The sequence below is a fragment of the Ciona robusta genome, unplaced genomic scaffold (assembly GCF_009617815.1).
Source record: "Ciona robusta unplaced genomic scaffold, ASM961781v2 AP042743.1".
In the NCBI taxonomy this organism is placed as follows: Eukaryota; Metazoa; Chordata; class Ascidiacea; order Phlebobranchia; family Cionidae; genus Ciona; species Ciona robusta.
In genome coordinates this window covers 80,593-97,480 of record NW_028323122.1, presented here as the reverse complement: position 1 = coordinate 97,480, position 16,888 = coordinate 80,593, and the positions used below count along the sequence as shown (strand labels likewise).

The following is a 16,888-nucleotide window of genomic DNA, read 5'->3' as shown; positions in this document are numbered from 1 at the left end:
CCCACCTCCCGTCTAAACGTCACTATTTTTTGCCTCAAACTTCCCATAAAGCGAAGGCTTCCTTAGTCCTGACCTACGATGATGACGTAGGCAGCTAAAGCAAGCCTTCATTTTAATGGGAGCATACGTCATCGTTACGGGCTATAGTTACGTCACAGTGCTGTAATTACGTTATATAGTGCAATAATGCATTTTGTGACGTAACAATGCTGCAGATCGTCCATTGAACCCTTCATTGTGACGAAAACAATCGAAGAAACGAAAGAGGTCGCTGCTTGTTGCGATGGATGGACTGGGCAGCAATGCACAATAGGTAACTATGACGTCATAATAGTGGTTAATGTTCCGCGCCGTGACGAAGCGGTTAGCGCGTCTGCCTCTAAGAGGTAATGGGTTCTAGGCTCGTCGCTGCTACCATTATGGGCGCATGTGTGCCTACGGAAGACATTTAGCGGCAATTGCTCCAACCCAGTGGTCACTAATGGGTTGTCCATATTTTCAGCCATACATAGAAAATCAAAAAAAAAATAATCACCCACAAAGTAACATACATTAACTCGTAAGCTTGCACGAGGTGTATGAAACAGAACACTCATGTTATTGCGACTGTCGTTGCCCCGCCATGCAAGGATAAATAAGTTACATATGTGGTAACTTGCAAGCTGGCACGAGGTGTATGAAACAGCACACTCGTGTTATTGCGACTGTCGTTGCCCCGCCATGAAAGGATAAATAAGTTACATACGTGGTAACTTGTAAGCGGGCACGAGGTGTATGAAACAGAACACTCGTGTTATTGCGACTGTCGTTGCCCCGCCATGCGAGGATAAATAAGTTACATACGTGGTAACTTGCAAGCTGGCACGAGGTGTATGAAACAGAACACCCGTGTTATTGCGACTGTCGTTGCCCCGCCATGCGAGGATAAAAAGTTACATACGTGGTAACTTGCAAGCTGGCACGAGGTGTATGAAACAGAACACCCGTGTTATAACGATTGTTGTTGCTCCGCCATGCGAGGATAAATAAGTTACATACACAGTTACTCATAAGCGGGCACGAGGTGTATGAAACAAAACACTCGTGTTATAGCGACTGTCGTTGCTCCGCCGTGCGAGGATAAATAAGTTACATATGTGGTAACTTGTAAGCGAGCACGAGGTATATGAAACAGAACACTCGTGTCATAATGACTGCCGTTGCCCCGCCATGCGAGGATAAATAAGTTACATACGTGGTAACTTGTAAGCTGGCACAAGGTGTATGAAACAGAGCACTCGTGTTATAACAACTGTCGTTGCCCTGCCATGCGAGGATAAATAAGTTACATACGTGGTAACTGGTAAGCGGGCACGAGGTGTATGAAACAGAACATTCGTGTTATAGCGACTGTCGTTGCCCCGCCATGTGAGGATAAATAAGCTACATACGTTATTATTTTGACCAAATGTAACAATACAGCTGTGTGTCGTAACAAGTGCCAACATGGTGGGGTTTGTTCCGAACCCGAGGCTTGTGATTGTTCGGGAACCGGGTACTCAGGGACATTGTGCCAGTCACGTAAGTAACATCTCGGATGTGTTGCGTCATAATACACGTTTGTTATTTTAAATTTGACGTCATAATATGTGTAGCGATATGCGATGCTTGTTTAAACGAAGGAGAATGTGTTGCTCCTCAACGCTGCCAGTGTGTTGCCGGTTGGATGGGCCAGCAATGCCAACTACGTAAGTATGACGTCATGCGCCTGATGTCATGATGTGTGCAAAATCGCAATTCACTTATTTGTAGCGGTTTGTGATATTCAATGTCAGAACGGTGGGAATTGTTCGGCCCCGAATATTTGTTCTTGCTCTCGAGGATGGACCGGAAATTATTGTCAAACACGTATGTATATGACGCCATAATCACGTCATGATGTTACGTTATAAACCTATTACAGCTGACTTTGATTGTGGAGGGGAATGTCTCCATGGCGGTCGATGCGTGGCCCAAGATCTTTGCGAGTGTTTGGAAGGATATAATGGCGATCATTGTGACAATGGTATGTAACAATGCAGCCGTGGTTATGACGTGTATAACCCCTTTATAACATCACAGCTATATGTGTGAACGATTGTTTGAACGGAGGCCGTTGTGTTGAACCGGATGTGTGTTTGTGTCAAGAAGGTTACTCGGGGTCATTATGTCAGGATCGTGACGTCAACGGTGAGGTAGTGCCTATTGTTGACGTCACAAGTATAGCATCACGTGACCATGAGAGTGTTTGCTCGACTTGGGGGATGCACCATTACGTCACTTACGATGGGAAAAAGTTTTATTATCCCGGCAATTGTTCCTATGCTATGACGTATGAATGCTCAGGGACTTTCCGGGTCACGGTAGGTCAGATACAACAATTTAAACATTAATTAAATAACGGTTAAATACTAATTAACAATTATGAAACAATTAACAAATTAATTAGTAATTAATTAAATATTAATTAAATATATCAGATTTCACCATTTAGTTTGACTGTACATTAATATCCAATCATGCTTTGTGGTTTCTTTACATTTGTTCAGTTAAATAATAATAACAACAATATTTTGGTAGGTTGTTAACAACTATGATTGCACCCCCTCATGTAAACGCTCAGTGATCATTGAAGTCGGCCCCACGCACACAGTTATCATGTACCCCAACTCGACAGCTACACACAACGATAAGTTGATCAAGATGCCAAAGACGGTCGATAACTCGATAGCGTTGGAGAGGGTGGGGGTTTACACGGTAGCTCGCTTGATGTCAGGTGGGTAGTGTTGGGTAATAATTAAAACCAATATGACATCAACAACCATTATGACATCACAGGTGTCCGCGTATTCTTTGACAATGAGGCCTCGGTTTACGTAGTGGTTCCTGATTCATTGATGAATGAGATGTGTGGTTTGTGCGGGGATTATGACGGACTTGAAGATAATGACTTCATTGTTAACGATCAAATGGTGGGATGCTATACTCATGGTCTTACTTATTATTATTATGGCATATAAATATGTGATGGAAGTATCATACTTTATTGTGATGTCATACAGGAATTCACGAACCCAAATGCTTTTGGCAACTACTACCACTTGGTGTCTCCCTCTACCTCGTGCGAACCTGTGCCACTAGATGTCTCACATCCTTGCCAAGGTTTTACCAACGAAGCCCTCTCATTGGTCGAGACTCGATGCCGTGTGCTGCTCAGTCAAGCGTTCGTTCCGTGTCATGACATCATACCACCACAGGTATGACATCATAATACACATTATGACATCACTTAACATAATGTACCCAGGAATACATCCAACGTTGTATGATGGATGTATGTAGTTGCGGTGGCTCGCTTGATTGTTCATGCCGTACTCTCACACATTACTCAAGAAGTTGTGCTTACATGGGAGTTGTTCTAACATGGAGGAACCCGACATTGTGCGGTAATTAACAAGTTGTCACATTTGCTGAGTGTTACAACTATATATTAAAGTTACATACGTAGTAACTTGTAAGCGGGCACGAGGTGTATGAAGCAGAACAACCGTGTAATAACGGCTGTCATTGCCCCGCCATGCGAGGATAAATAAGTTACATACGTGGTAACTTGTAAGCGAGCACGAGGTGTATGAAACTGAACACCCGTGTTATAACAGCTGTCGTTGCCCCGCCATGCGAGGATAAATAAGTTACATACGTGGTAATTTGTAAGCGGGCATGAGGTGTATGAAGCAGAACAACCGTGTTATAATGACTGTCGTTGCCCCGCCATGCGAGGATAAATAAGTTACATACGTGGTAACTTGTAAGTGGGCACAAGGTGTATGAAACAGAACAACTGTGTTATAATGACTGTCGTTGCCCCGCCATGCGAGGATAAATAAGTTACATACGTGGTAACTTGTAAGCTGGCACGAGGTGTATGAAACACCCGTGATATAACGACTGTCAGTACCTCATAACACCCCATTATTCCAGGCATCCAATGCAATGGAGGGAAGATTTACAGCGAATGTGGAAGTTCATGTCCCGTGACATGCGAGAGTTCTCACTTTGATCGGGAGTGTGGCAACGATGTTTGTGTTGACGGTTGTCATTGTCCCACAGGTGGGTGTTTGTGGCACCACAACCAGGTAGCTTCAGGGATAGCAAACCCCCTTTTTGTGGCTTTTTTGTATGTTGGGGCAATGTATAATTAGAGGTTGTTGTTATGTGCAGGTACAATGCTTGACATGACACGGGACATCTGTGTTGAACTACGATCGTGTCCTTGTATGAAAGCAGGGGAAGTGTTCCAACATGGTGATGTCATCAAACAAGATTGTAATAATTGTACTTGTAACGGAGGAAGATGGAACTGTACCGACCAACAATGCCCTGCTACTTGTGATGTCATAGGGGAGGATCATTACATCACATTCGATGGAAGACAATACCAGGTACTTGGGCGAACTAACTTTTCATGTGCGGGCGTTTGTGTCATTGAATAAGACAGTTAATGGCAATTGTCCCATCACCGGTGTCATTAATGGGTTGTCTAATTTATCAGCCATAAATAATAACAATCACCCACAGAGTCACATACAAGGTAACTTGTAAGCGAGCATGAGGTGTATGAAACAGAACACCCGTGTTATAACGACTGTCGTTGCACCGTCATGCAAGGTTAAATAAGTTGCATCTGTGGTAACTTGTAAGCGAGCACAAGGTGCATGAAACAACACCTATGATATATGGACTGTTGTTGTAAGTATAATTAATAACATTCATTCCCCGCATTATATTTAGTTTGCAGGAGGTTGCGAATACGTTTTGCTTCAAACCAAACTTGGTACGCAAGAATCGTTTGCGGTTTGGGTTCAAAACCATGGCTGTGGTTTCTATGATGAAGAAGAATGCAAGAAAACAATCTCGTTCAAAATATCTGGAGGGGGTGTGTATGAGTTGATGTCCAACACAAGGGTTGTGTCGAACAATGCAGTCATCACTCTACCACACCATGATCGAACATTGAACCTTAAACTTGAACGAATATCTTCAGTATTTATCCGAGTTTCCACACCTGGGTTTGAACTAACGTGGGATGGAAACAATCGAATTTATTTGAAGATACAACCCAACCTAATGAACAAGGTTGAGGGTTTATGTGGGGTTTATAATCTTAACCAAGGCGATGATTTCACTACGCCATCTGGTGCCACAACATTAGATGTTGCAGCGTTTGGTAATTCATGGAAGACCGATGTTTCTTGCGCAACCAACCAAGTTACGACGGGGGTGACCGTCGATGCGTGTACTTTGTCATCAAGTTATAAAACTCACGCGGCCGTTATGTGCGCTCAGATGAAACTCGGTAAGCTGTGCTGACATAACAACTAAACAATATCTCTACATATATATATACACCATGTGTATTTATTTTATGTTTACCATGTACATATACACCATGTGTATTTATTTTATGTTTACTATATACATATACACCATGTGTATTTATTTTATGTTTACCATATATATATACACCAGGTGCATTTGAAGCTTGCAACAACCTAGTTGACCCATCACCTTACATCAACATGTGTCAACATGATGTGTGTCACTGCATGCATAAGTTTAAAGCTGATGCTACAAGTTGTAAATGTGGCGTGTTCAGCGCATATGCTCGTGCGTGTGCCATCGCTGGTCGACCCGTTGCATGGAGAAATGAGGCCTCATGCTCAATGTCATGCCTCGACGGGAGGGTATGGAAGGAATGTATCGATGATTGTGATGTCACATGCGAGATGGTCAGCTCAGGCAATCAGTGTAATACTGTAAGTGTGTATGACATCATAATGGTGTGTATCACAACAACAATATACATTATGACAGAGTTTGGAATGTGTGGAGGGTTGTGAATGCGCGAGTGGCGAAGTATTTGATTCATCTGTTGGGAGATGTGTCAGTAAATCAAGTTGTTCATGCTACTACAGGTAATATTCTAATGTTGCATGCACTGGAGCAACATCTTGTTTCACCATAAATGACCAAGTCTTATCATTAAGCACGTCATATAACCTTTTCGTAAAACTTTGTTGCAGAAACATGGTTTATCCACACGGTAGCGCTAGACGGTCGGTGTGTACGAGTTGTGAGTGTCGTGGTGGGGAATGGGTGTGCAACGCTATTACTGGGTGCAGTAGAGATTCACTCTGTAAAAATGTAAGTGGGATAGAAACAATATATCTCTAATAGAAATGTCATAATATATCCATAATAAAAATGTTATAATATATCTATAATAGAAATGTCATAACATATCTATAATAGAAATGTCATAATATATCCATAATAAAAATGTTATAATATATCTATAATAGAAATGTCATAACATATCTATAATAGAAATGTCATAATATATCTATAATAGAAATGTTATAACATATCTATAATAAAAATGTCATAATATATCTATAATAAAAATGTTATAATATATCTATAATAGAAATGTTATAATATATCTATAATAGAAATGTCATAATATATCTATAATAAAAATGTCATAATATATCTATAATAGAAATGTCATAATATATCTATAATAGAAATGTTATAATATATCCATAATATAAATTTTATAATATATCTATAATAGAAATGTCATATTATATATCAATAATAGAAATGTTATAATATATCTATAATAGAAATGTTATAATATATCTATAATAGAAATGTCATAATATATCTATAATAGAAATGTCATAATATATCCATAATATAAATTTTATAATATATCTATAATAGAAATGTCATATTATATATCAATAATAGAAATGTTTTAATATATCTATAATAAAAATGTTATAATATATCTATAATAGAAATGTCATAATATATCTATAATAGAAATGTCATAATATATCTATAATAGAAATGTCATAATATATCTATAATAGAAATGTCATAATATATCTATAATAAAAATGTTATATTATATCTATAATAGAAATGTCATAATATATCTATAATAGAAATGTCATCATATATCTATAATAGAAATGTCATAATATATCTATAATAGAAATGTCATAATATATCTATAATAGAAATGTCATAATATATCTATAATAAAAATGTTATATTATATCTATAATAAAAATGTCATATTATATCTATAATATAAATGTCATAATATATCTATAATAGAAATGTTATAATATATCTTATATACAGGGCCAAGTATGGAACAATTGCACCGAGTGCCAGCAAACTTGTGATAACATGCATGTAAAGTGTGAACAAGTTAAATGTACAGAGGGTTGTACATGTGCTAATGGTACAGTGTTAAGTGATGGGAAGTGTATTCGACCAGAACAATGTTCATGTCACTTCAGGGGAAGAAGTTACAGAGATGGCCAGTGGGTGAAGAAAGATTGCAACTTCTGGTAGGTATGGGGGCGGATTTAGGGGGGGTTACGGGGTTACAGGTTCCCCACTTTGTGCAAAACAAAGCTTTAAATAATCATGAATCATGTGGCACACTTCTGTTTTTTGCAGGTTGTGTAAAATAAAGAGTTAAAACTCCTATGTAAATCGTGGATTGTCCCCGTGTTCGGTATAATTTTAATAAAGCAAGGTTTGTAACTCATGTTGTTACAGTCGATGCAAAAACACCATGTGGGAATGTACTGAGAGGGACTGTCCCGCATATTGCTCAGCTTACGGAGATCCCCATTATGAAACTTTCGATAAACGAAGATTTGAATTCCATGGCGACTGTACGTACGTATTGACGGAGGATTTTTGTGGCGACGGGGTCGGTAGTTTCAGGGTGACCGTGGAAAACGTGCCCTGTAGCACGGGAGGAGTCACGTGCACCAAAGCCGTTAAGGTTAATTGCTGCTAATTCCATTCTCTTTATTGTTTTTTTAATTTGATCTTCACTTTCGTATTTGAAGATAAATAAAGAATTATGTTATGATTAATTATTTATTATGACATCACACACCATTACAGCTCACCCTTTATGACACAATAATCCAAATGATACGCGGTGTCGAACCCATTGTTTCAAAGAACCCGTTCGCTCGAGCTGGAACGCCCAAAGCTGATTTCAAAATCACTCGTGCCGGACTTTTCCTTATTGTTAAAACAAAGGTGGATAATGTTGTGTTATTTTGTGTGTATGGGTTAACATTACATTGTGTGTATGAGTTAACATTATATTGTGTGTATGAGTTAACATTATATTGTGTGTATGAGTTAACATTATATTGTGTGTATGAGTTAACATTACATTGTGTGTATGGGTTAACATTATATTGTGTGTATGAGTTAACATTATATTGTGTGTATGAGTTAACATTATATTGTGTGTATGGGTTAACATTACATTGTGTGTATGAGTTAACATTATATTGTGTGTATGAGTTAACATTACATTGTGTGTATGAGTTAACATTACATTGTGTGTATGAGTTAACATTATATTGTGTGTATGAGTTAACATTATATTGTGTGTATGAGTTAACATTATATTGTGTGTATGAGTTAACATTATATTGTGTGTATGAGTTAACATTATATTGTGTGTATGAGTTAACATTACATTGTGTGTATGAGTTAACATTATATTGTGTGTATGGGTTAACATTACATTGTGTGTATGAGTTAACATTATATTGTGTGTATGAGTTAACATTACATTGTGTGTATGAGTTAACATTACATTGTGTGTATGAGTTAACATTATATTGTGTGTATGAGTTAACATTATATTGTGTGTATGGGTTAACATTATATTGTGTGTATGAGTTAACATTATATTGTGTATGAGTTAACATTATATTGTGTGTATGAGTTAACATTACATTGTGTGTATGAGTTAACATTATATTGTGTGTATGGGTTAACATTATTTTGTGTGTATGAGTTAACATTATATTGTGTGTATGAGTTAACATTATATTGTGTGTATGGGTTAACATTATATTGTGTGTATGGGTTAACATTACATTGTGTGTATGAGTTAACATTATATTGTGTGTATGAGTTAACATTACATTGTGTGTATGAGTTAACATTACATTGTGTGTATGAGTTAACATTATATTGTGTGTATGAGTTAACATTATATTGTGTGTATGGGTTAACATTATATTGTGTGTATGAGTTAACATTATATTGTGTATGAGTTAACATTATATTGTGTGTATGAGTTAACATTACATTGTGTGTATGAGTTAACATTATATTGTGTGTATGGGTTAACATTATTTTGTGTGTATGAGTTAACATTATATTGTGTGTATGAGTTAACATTATATTGTGTGTATGGGTTAACATTATATTGTGTGTATGGGTTAACATTATATTGTGTGTATGAGTTAACATTACATTGTGTGTATGAGTTAACATTATATTGTGTGTATGGGTTAACATTATATTGTGTGTATGGGTTAACATTATATTGTGTGTATGAGTTAACATTATATTGTGTGTATGAGTTAACATTACATTGTTTAGATTGGGCTTACCATCTTATGGGATGTTGGCACAAGGGTCTACGTGAAACTTGAACCAAAGTTTAAACGAAAAGTTTGTGGACTTTGTGGGGACTTCGATGGAAATGCTTTGAATGATTTGAAAACTAGACAAGGTAGAGTATTTGGGGTTATTGTGTGGGGGATTGTTATTATGTGCTTTTATTATTATTCTCTATGGGTGAGGGCCTTGCTCATATTTTTTTCGCATCATTTTTTATCCTTGTGTGCTTACCAGTTACAACACTCTGGGTAGATTTTTGTTTGATGTGGCTTATAATTTGAACAACCCAAGTCTATTATGTGTCATTACATGGAGGTTATTATAGGTCGTGTTATTATTGAAGCTTTACCCCACATGAGGTTATGGAGGTTATCATAGGTCGTGTTATTATTGAAGCTTTACCCCACATGAGGTTATGGGGGTTATCATAGGTCGTGTTATTATTGAAACTTTACCCCACATGAGGTTATGGGGGTTTAATAGATTTGTTTATTATTGAAATCCAGGTGAGTTGGAGTCGAGTGTCCACATGTTTGGCGATACGTGGAAGGTTTATAGTTCGTGTCCGAGATCCGAGGATGACCCAGTTCATCCATGCATTGTGAGCCCACAGCGTGCAGATTGGGCCCGACTATCGTGTCGTGCTATCCGTGAATCTCCGTTCTCATCATGCCACGCCTTTGTTGACCCCGAGCCTTACTATGCGTCCTGTGTGTGGGATTCATGTGGTTGCGACAGGGGGGGTGACTGTGAGTGTTTGTGTACGGCAGTTGCTGCGTACGTGAGGGAATGCAATGAGATGGGGATTCATATCCGCTGGAGGGCGACAGGGAGTTGTGGTAAGGCATAGATATCATATAATTGTTGAATAGATATCGTATAATTGTTGAATAAATATCTTATAATTGTTGAATAGATATCATATAATTGTTGAATAGATATCATATAATTGTTGAATAGATATTGTATAATTGTTGAATAGATATCGTATAATTGTTGAATAGATATCTTATAATTGTTGAATAGATATCATATAATTGTTGAATAGATATCATATAATTGTTGAATAGATATCATATAATTGTTGAATAGATATCGTATAATTGTTGAATAGATATCTTATAATTGTTGAATAGATATCATATAATTGTTGAATAGATATCATATAATTGTTGAATAGATATCTTATAATTGTTGAATAGATATCATATAATTGTTGAATAGATATCATATAATTGTTGAATAGATATCATATAATTGTTGAATAGATATCATATAATTGTTGAATAGATATCGTATAATTGTTGAATAGATATCATATAATTGTTGAATAGATATCATATAATTGTTGAATAGATATCATATAATTGTTGAATAGATATCATATAATTGTTGAATAGATATCATAAAATTGTTGAATAGATATCATATATTACTACCATCGCAGGTCTTCAGTGCGAAGCAGGGAAAGTTTACGATGAATGTGGAACAACTTGTTCGTCTAGTTGTTGGTCATCTACATCAGATGAGGGGTGTACTAATACATGTGTTGAAGGTTGTCACTGCCCTAATGGTACAGTGATGCATGATGGTAAATGCATTGAGAGGATGCAATGTCCATGCAAAGTTGGCAACTTGGTGATTCCTAAAGGTGTTTCATTGAAGTACAATTGTATGGATTGGTAAGTTCAACATACGTAGGTTTGTTGGGTTTATTATAACAATGTTTTCAACAGTATGTGCGTGGATAGCAACTTGAGGTGTAGTGGGACACCTTGTGGACAAACCACTGAGCCTACGACCATAACTAATAATGTCACATCGCAATATACCACTATGACATCACAATACACAACACAACTGGTATGCGTATCATTATATTTGTTGCTATGGTTTCCAATGGTTGCTATGGGTACCAATGGTTGCTATGGTTACCAATAATTGCCATGGGTACCAATGGTTGCTATGGTTACCAATAATTGCCATGGGTACCAATGTTTGCTATGGTTACCAATGGTTGCTATGGTTACCAATGGTTGCTATGGTTACCAATGTTTGCTATGGTTATCAATGATTGCTATGGTTTCCAATGGTTGCTATGGGTACCAATGGTTGCTATGGTTACCAATAATTGCCATGGGTACCAATGTTTGCTATGGTTACCAATGGTTGCTATGGTTACCAATGGTTGCTATGGTTACCAATGTTTGCTATGGTTATCAATGATTGCTATGGTTACCAATGATTGCTATGGTTTCCAATGGTTGCTATGGTTTCCAATGGTTGCTATGGGTACCAATGGTTGCTATGGTTACCAATAATTGCCATGGGTACCAATGGTTGCTATGGTTACCAATAATTGCCATGGGTACCAATGTTTGCTATGGTTACCAATGGTTGCTATGGTTACCAATGGTTGCTATGGTTACCAATGTTTGCTATGGTTATCAATGATTGCTATGGTTTCCAATGGTTGCTATGGGTACCAATGGTTGCTATGGTTACCAATGGTTGCTATGGTTACCAATGTTTGCTATGGTTACCAATGATTGCTATGGTTACCAATGGTTGCTATGGTTACCAATGTTTGCTATGGTTACCAATAATTGCCATGGGTACCAATGGCTGCTATGGTTACCAATGATTGCTATGGTTACCAATGGTTGCTATGGTTACCAATAATTGCCATGGGTACCAATGTTTGCTATGGTTACCAATAATTGCCATGGGTACCAATGTTTGCTATGGTTACCAATGGTTGCTATGGTTACCAATGGTTGCTATGGTTACCAATGTTTGCTATGGTTATCAATGATTGCTATGGTTTCCAATGGTTGCTATGGGTACCAATGGTTGCTATGGTTACCAATGGTTGCTATGGTTACCAATGTTTGCTATGGTTACCAATGATTGCTATGGTTACCAATGGTTGCTATGGTTACCAATGTTTGCTATGGTTACCAATAATTGCCATGGGTACCAATGGCTGCTATGGTTACCAATGATTGCTATGGTTACCAATGGTTGCTATGGTTACCAATGTTTGCTATGGTTACCAATGATTGCTATGGTTACCAATGTTTGCTATGGTTACCAATGATTGCTATGGTTACCAATGGTTGCTATGGTTACCAATGGTTGCTATGGTTACCAATAATTGCCATGGGTACCAATGTTTGCTATGGTTACCAATGGTTGCTATGGTTACCAATGGTTGCTATGGTTACCAATGTTTGCTATGGTTATCAATGATTGCTATGGTTTCCAATGGTTGCTATGGGTACCAATGGTTGCTATGGTTACCAATGGTTGCTATGGTTACCAATGTTTGCTATGGTTACCAATGATTGCTATGGTTACCAATGGTTGCTATGGTTACCAATGTTTGCTATGGTTACCAATAATTGCCATGGGTACCAATGGCTGCTATGGTTACCAATGATTGCTATGGTTACCAATGGTTGCTATGGTTACCAATGTTTGCTATGGTTACCAATGATTGCTATGGTTACCAATGTTTGCTATGGTTACCAATGATTGCTATGGTTACCAATGGTTGCTATGGTTACCAATGATTGCTATGGTTACCAATGGTTGCTATGGTTACCATAGGCGTAAAACTTTCAATATGTCAGGGCGGCAAAAGTTAATGTGGTCGTTTAACAATGAACTACATTGTGTCGGTATTGCGGCGGTTACTTAGCGTGTGAAACTTCGCCTGCGTGTTATTTACGTCTGTGCGTCGTTGTGTTAAAAAATGTGTTAAAATTTGACATATATTATTGAATTATGATTACTACAACCAACGGCGCAAATAGACGTGTGGAAAAAAGGGGTTATAATTTGCGCCGTAGGCGCAAAAAAAATTTTGCTTTAACCCCCCTCACTTTCTACTGTAAAATCTTGACGCATGGTGCTGTGTAGGTGAGCTGAGAAAAGGACCGTTCAGCAAATTCGATGCCGTTATTTAACCTTATTTACTGTGGTGAAACAACCGATATTGTATAACCGGTGCAAATCTAGAATCGTTTCTATTGGTAACGTTTTGTTTCAACGTTTTTTACAAGCCAAGAAATTAATTAAAAACCTGTCAATCAACGCCGGCCGAGTGCCGATAAAAGGCGGCGCATCTCCATTGACCACATGCAATCAAAAGTTAAACTCGATTTTACATATGATATACATATTATCCAATTACAAAGTTGGCAGAGTGAAATGTTGTATTGACGACTGGTCTCGTCATGAATATGGTTGAATTGGAATATTTAATTCACATTTCGTTTTATGATATTACACCTGTAGCCAGACATGTAAAATGTGCAAATCGTTATAGTTTTATTAATATGCTTCTGTGGACAATTGATAATAGCCTTTGCCTGCGCGCTAATGACGTCATTAAGGAGAAAAGGCGCACGCGAACACGTTCGGTTTAGTCGGAAGGAGCCGCTAATTAAAATCGCATAGAACACGTGGTTTCAGATCAAACGAACACGTGGTTCACGATCAAAGAGGCCGCACAAGAATACGAGTCTCGTGAATTGCAGTGTTACAGAATGTAGAATTAATGTAAATAAAATTTATTTATAATTGTTACAAAAGATTTTGCAATATTAAAATAAAAGTATTTTTACAATTTTCGCCTTTAATTACGAAATCATACGCAGAAACACTGGCCACTCGCGTGGGTTGCAACTTCCTTTTTGACAAACCTTTAGTTTTTCTTTCTAAATGGCTTTTTCACTTGATCTTAATGAAATAACTGACAGGCTACATTATATTGTTTATGATTGGATGATATTTTCATTCACTTTTGTTGCATCGCACTCGCATGCGCAATTGTTTATTGTAAACGTAATAATCGCTACGTACCCGGGTAAACGTAACGAAAGCAATAAAAAATGAGTAGGCTGCGAAACCGTTCCTATCCTATCCGAAAACCGTGTATAATTTATTTGAATAAACCCGAAAAGTATAAATCACGTTATTTTATGTCAGTTTAGCAGGGTATGCAGACATACCTTGCATACCCGTGTTTTACGCCAGTGATGGTTACCAATGGTTGCTATGGTTACCAATGATTGCTATGGTTACCAATGATTGCTATGGTTACCAATGATTGCTATGGTTACTAAAGTTATTTTTTTTTTTTATATTTTTTTATATTATATTTTATATTTTCAGGCAACAACACCACCTAGTGAGACCACCACAAACATAGGTATATTATTTCTATTTTTTGTTAATACTTTTATGATATTTCCATTTAGTTTTAATATTTCATATTTTTAACATATATTTTTATATTGTTTTAGTTTGTGATGAGGGAATGGAAGAAGTTGATTGCATGCGATGTCCGCAACGATGCCATTACATCGATAATGGGGATTGTGATGAAACAATGGGTTGCGTACGTGGGTGTTCGTGTCCTGTGGGAAAAGTGGTGGGGGAAGATGGCGCGTGTGTTGAACCCACAACGTGTGCTTGTGTCGATGATGTCGGGGTGATGCATGAGGTACGGGGGGTTGGTATGGGGCATGGCATGTTTGCCAGTCATCTGCATAAACTTAAAAAAAGTGAGAGTCCCATCTGCCCTGTCTGTGGCGAGGAAGATGAGACATCCTTTCATTATGTTGGCATATGTCCAGCATATGCGAATGCAAGACGGGAGCATCTAAACTTGACCGAGCTGTCAAGAGAAGATCTCCTATCCATCACCATTAAAGCCCTTGTCGCCTACCTTCGGGGAAGTGCCAGTCTCCTTAAACTGGGAAGGTCCATGCAGTAGCACACCGGGTGTTGGGGTAATGGGTCAATTATGACCTAAATCCTAGGGCCCATGGCGTGCCACGCCGCAGGACCTCACCCACATAAAATAGAAAAATAAGGGGTGTGGGCAGGGTTGGGTTGGTTGATGAGGTTGGCGGGGTTGGGGGTTGGATGGTTGGTGGGGTTGGCAGGGTTGGGGGGTTGTGTTAAGGGGGGGACATGATGGTTCATGTTTGTCCGTTGTGGTCGGGTTATAATCCTTATCATCATAGCTTATAAACTGATGTGTGAATATTCACCCATATATTGTATTACCAGCCTGGCTCGACATGGAAACGAGGATTATGTGAAAGGTGTTCGTGCTTCAACAACAACATAAGTTGTCAGAATATACATTGTGATCGAATCCCGTGTAATGAGAGTGAAGGGATGTCAATGGTTCATATCGCGGGGGTTTGTTGTCCAGTGTGCGTTCCTGCTACCACGTTTCCTATTATGACATCAACAACACAACCCAACGTGACCATGACATCACAACCTGTTTGTGATGAAAGTAAGTTGATTGTTTTGTCACAAGACGCAAAAACAAACAAAATATGTTTAGATGAAGTTTACGGGATTTGCACGTGTACGCCAACATGTGCGGATGTGAACAACAATCGATCATGTGTGATGTCATCAATGGGTGAACAATGCTGTTCTTGTAAAGAAGGAATGGCGATTGATGATGTCACAAACCGATGCATTCCAGTAGAACAATGCCCTTGTGTGACAAACAATGGTGATTAGAAAAACAACAAACCACATTATATTAACCCTAGTATTGTAGGTATAATGGTGATTGTTGGTGAAACTTACGAGCGAGGTTGCGAACGATGCGCTTGTATTGCTGGTGTGCTCAGGTGCGCCACCTACTGTCCCGTCGAGAGTTGTGATGATGGAATGATTTTGCAACGAGACGACACTGGTTGTTGCTATTGTGACGAAAGTTAGTATTATGACATCATAGCAGGGAGTGTGTATAAATATTTATCATATTTAGTATGTTTATGTTTCTGCAACCAAATATCGGTTGTGTTAATATATCACATAAATTTATCAACATATTATACATAACGAACCCTTTCCAACAAGACTAAATCTAACCCTCATAGAATCGACAACTACTGCACCACACGAGGTCACAACAGAGCCAACCTGTGCGTGCCAACCCGGGTATTCCTCCTGCAACGATTGTTCTCGTTGTTACCGTGACGACGCACGTTGCGATGATGTTATCACTTGTGACGACGGTAGCGACGAATCAGGTTGTCCGTGCATCCATGACAACAAAAAGGTATTATGATGTCATTGTTGTGTATTGTGATGTCATTGTTGTGTATTGTGATGTTATACATTTATTGTTTACAGCACAATGAACAATGGTGGGCAAGTGATTGTGAGTCATGCATGTGTAACAATGGAGTGACGAGTTGTAACAAAACGTGCTCCCTCAAGTGTCAGGATGGATTTCAATTGATTTCACCTTCCGATGAAAAGTTTGTGATGTCATAATGGTTGAACAATATAATAT

General features: G+C 38.1%; 1 protein-coding gene across 1 annotated transcript in view; it reads left to right on the top strand.

The window, feature by feature from the left end:
- Nucleotides 1-16,888, top strand: part of LOC149723762 (uncharacterized) — a 57,270-nt gene that overhangs the window by 1,547 nt on the left and 38,835 nt on the right. The window contains exons 3-32 of the mRNA XM_089893443.1: nt 216-313; nt 1,462-1,560; nt 1,635-1,727; nt 1,792-1,887; nt 1,943-2,044; nt 2,101-2,381; nt 2,599-2,794; nt 2,857-2,990; nt 3,081-3,275; nt 3,326-3,464; nt 4,000-4,128; nt 4,240-4,460; nt 4,810-5,374; nt 5,548-5,834; nt 5,893-5,993; nt 6,102-6,222; nt 7,237-7,448; nt 7,663-7,894; nt 8,020-8,160; nt 9,529-9,661; nt 10,056-10,388; nt 10,997-11,231; nt 11,286-11,412; nt 14,731-14,767; nt 14,862-15,061; nt 15,634-15,868; nt 15,920-16,096; nt 16,145-16,303; nt 16,470-16,651; nt 16,726-16,853. Of these exons, the coding sequence (XP_089749569.1) occupies nt 216-313; nt 1,462-1,560; nt 1,635-1,727; nt 1,792-1,887; nt 1,943-2,044; nt 2,101-2,381; nt 2,599-2,794; nt 2,857-2,990; nt 3,081-3,275; nt 3,326-3,464; nt 4,000-4,128; nt 4,240-4,460; nt 4,810-5,374; nt 5,548-5,834; nt 5,893-5,993; nt 6,102-6,222; nt 7,237-7,448; nt 7,663-7,894; nt 8,020-8,160; nt 9,529-9,661; nt 10,056-10,388; nt 10,997-11,231; nt 11,286-11,412; nt 14,731-14,767; nt 14,862-15,061; nt 15,634-15,868; nt 15,920-16,096; nt 16,145-16,303; nt 16,470-16,651; nt 16,726-16,853 (5,388 nt within the window). The remainder of the gene's footprint in view (nt 1-215; nt 314-1,461; nt 1,561-1,634; nt 1,728-1,791; nt 1,888-1,942; nt 2,045-2,100; nt 2,382-2,598; nt 2,795-2,856; nt 2,991-3,080; nt 3,276-3,325; nt 3,465-3,999; nt 4,129-4,239; nt 4,461-4,809; nt 5,375-5,547; nt 5,835-5,892; nt 5,994-6,101; nt 6,223-7,236; nt 7,449-7,662; nt 7,895-8,019; nt 8,161-9,528; nt 9,662-10,055; nt 10,389-10,996; nt 11,232-11,285; nt 11,413-14,730; nt 14,768-14,861; nt 15,062-15,633; nt 15,869-15,919; nt 16,097-16,144; nt 16,304-16,469; nt 16,652-16,725; nt 16,854-16,888) is intronic.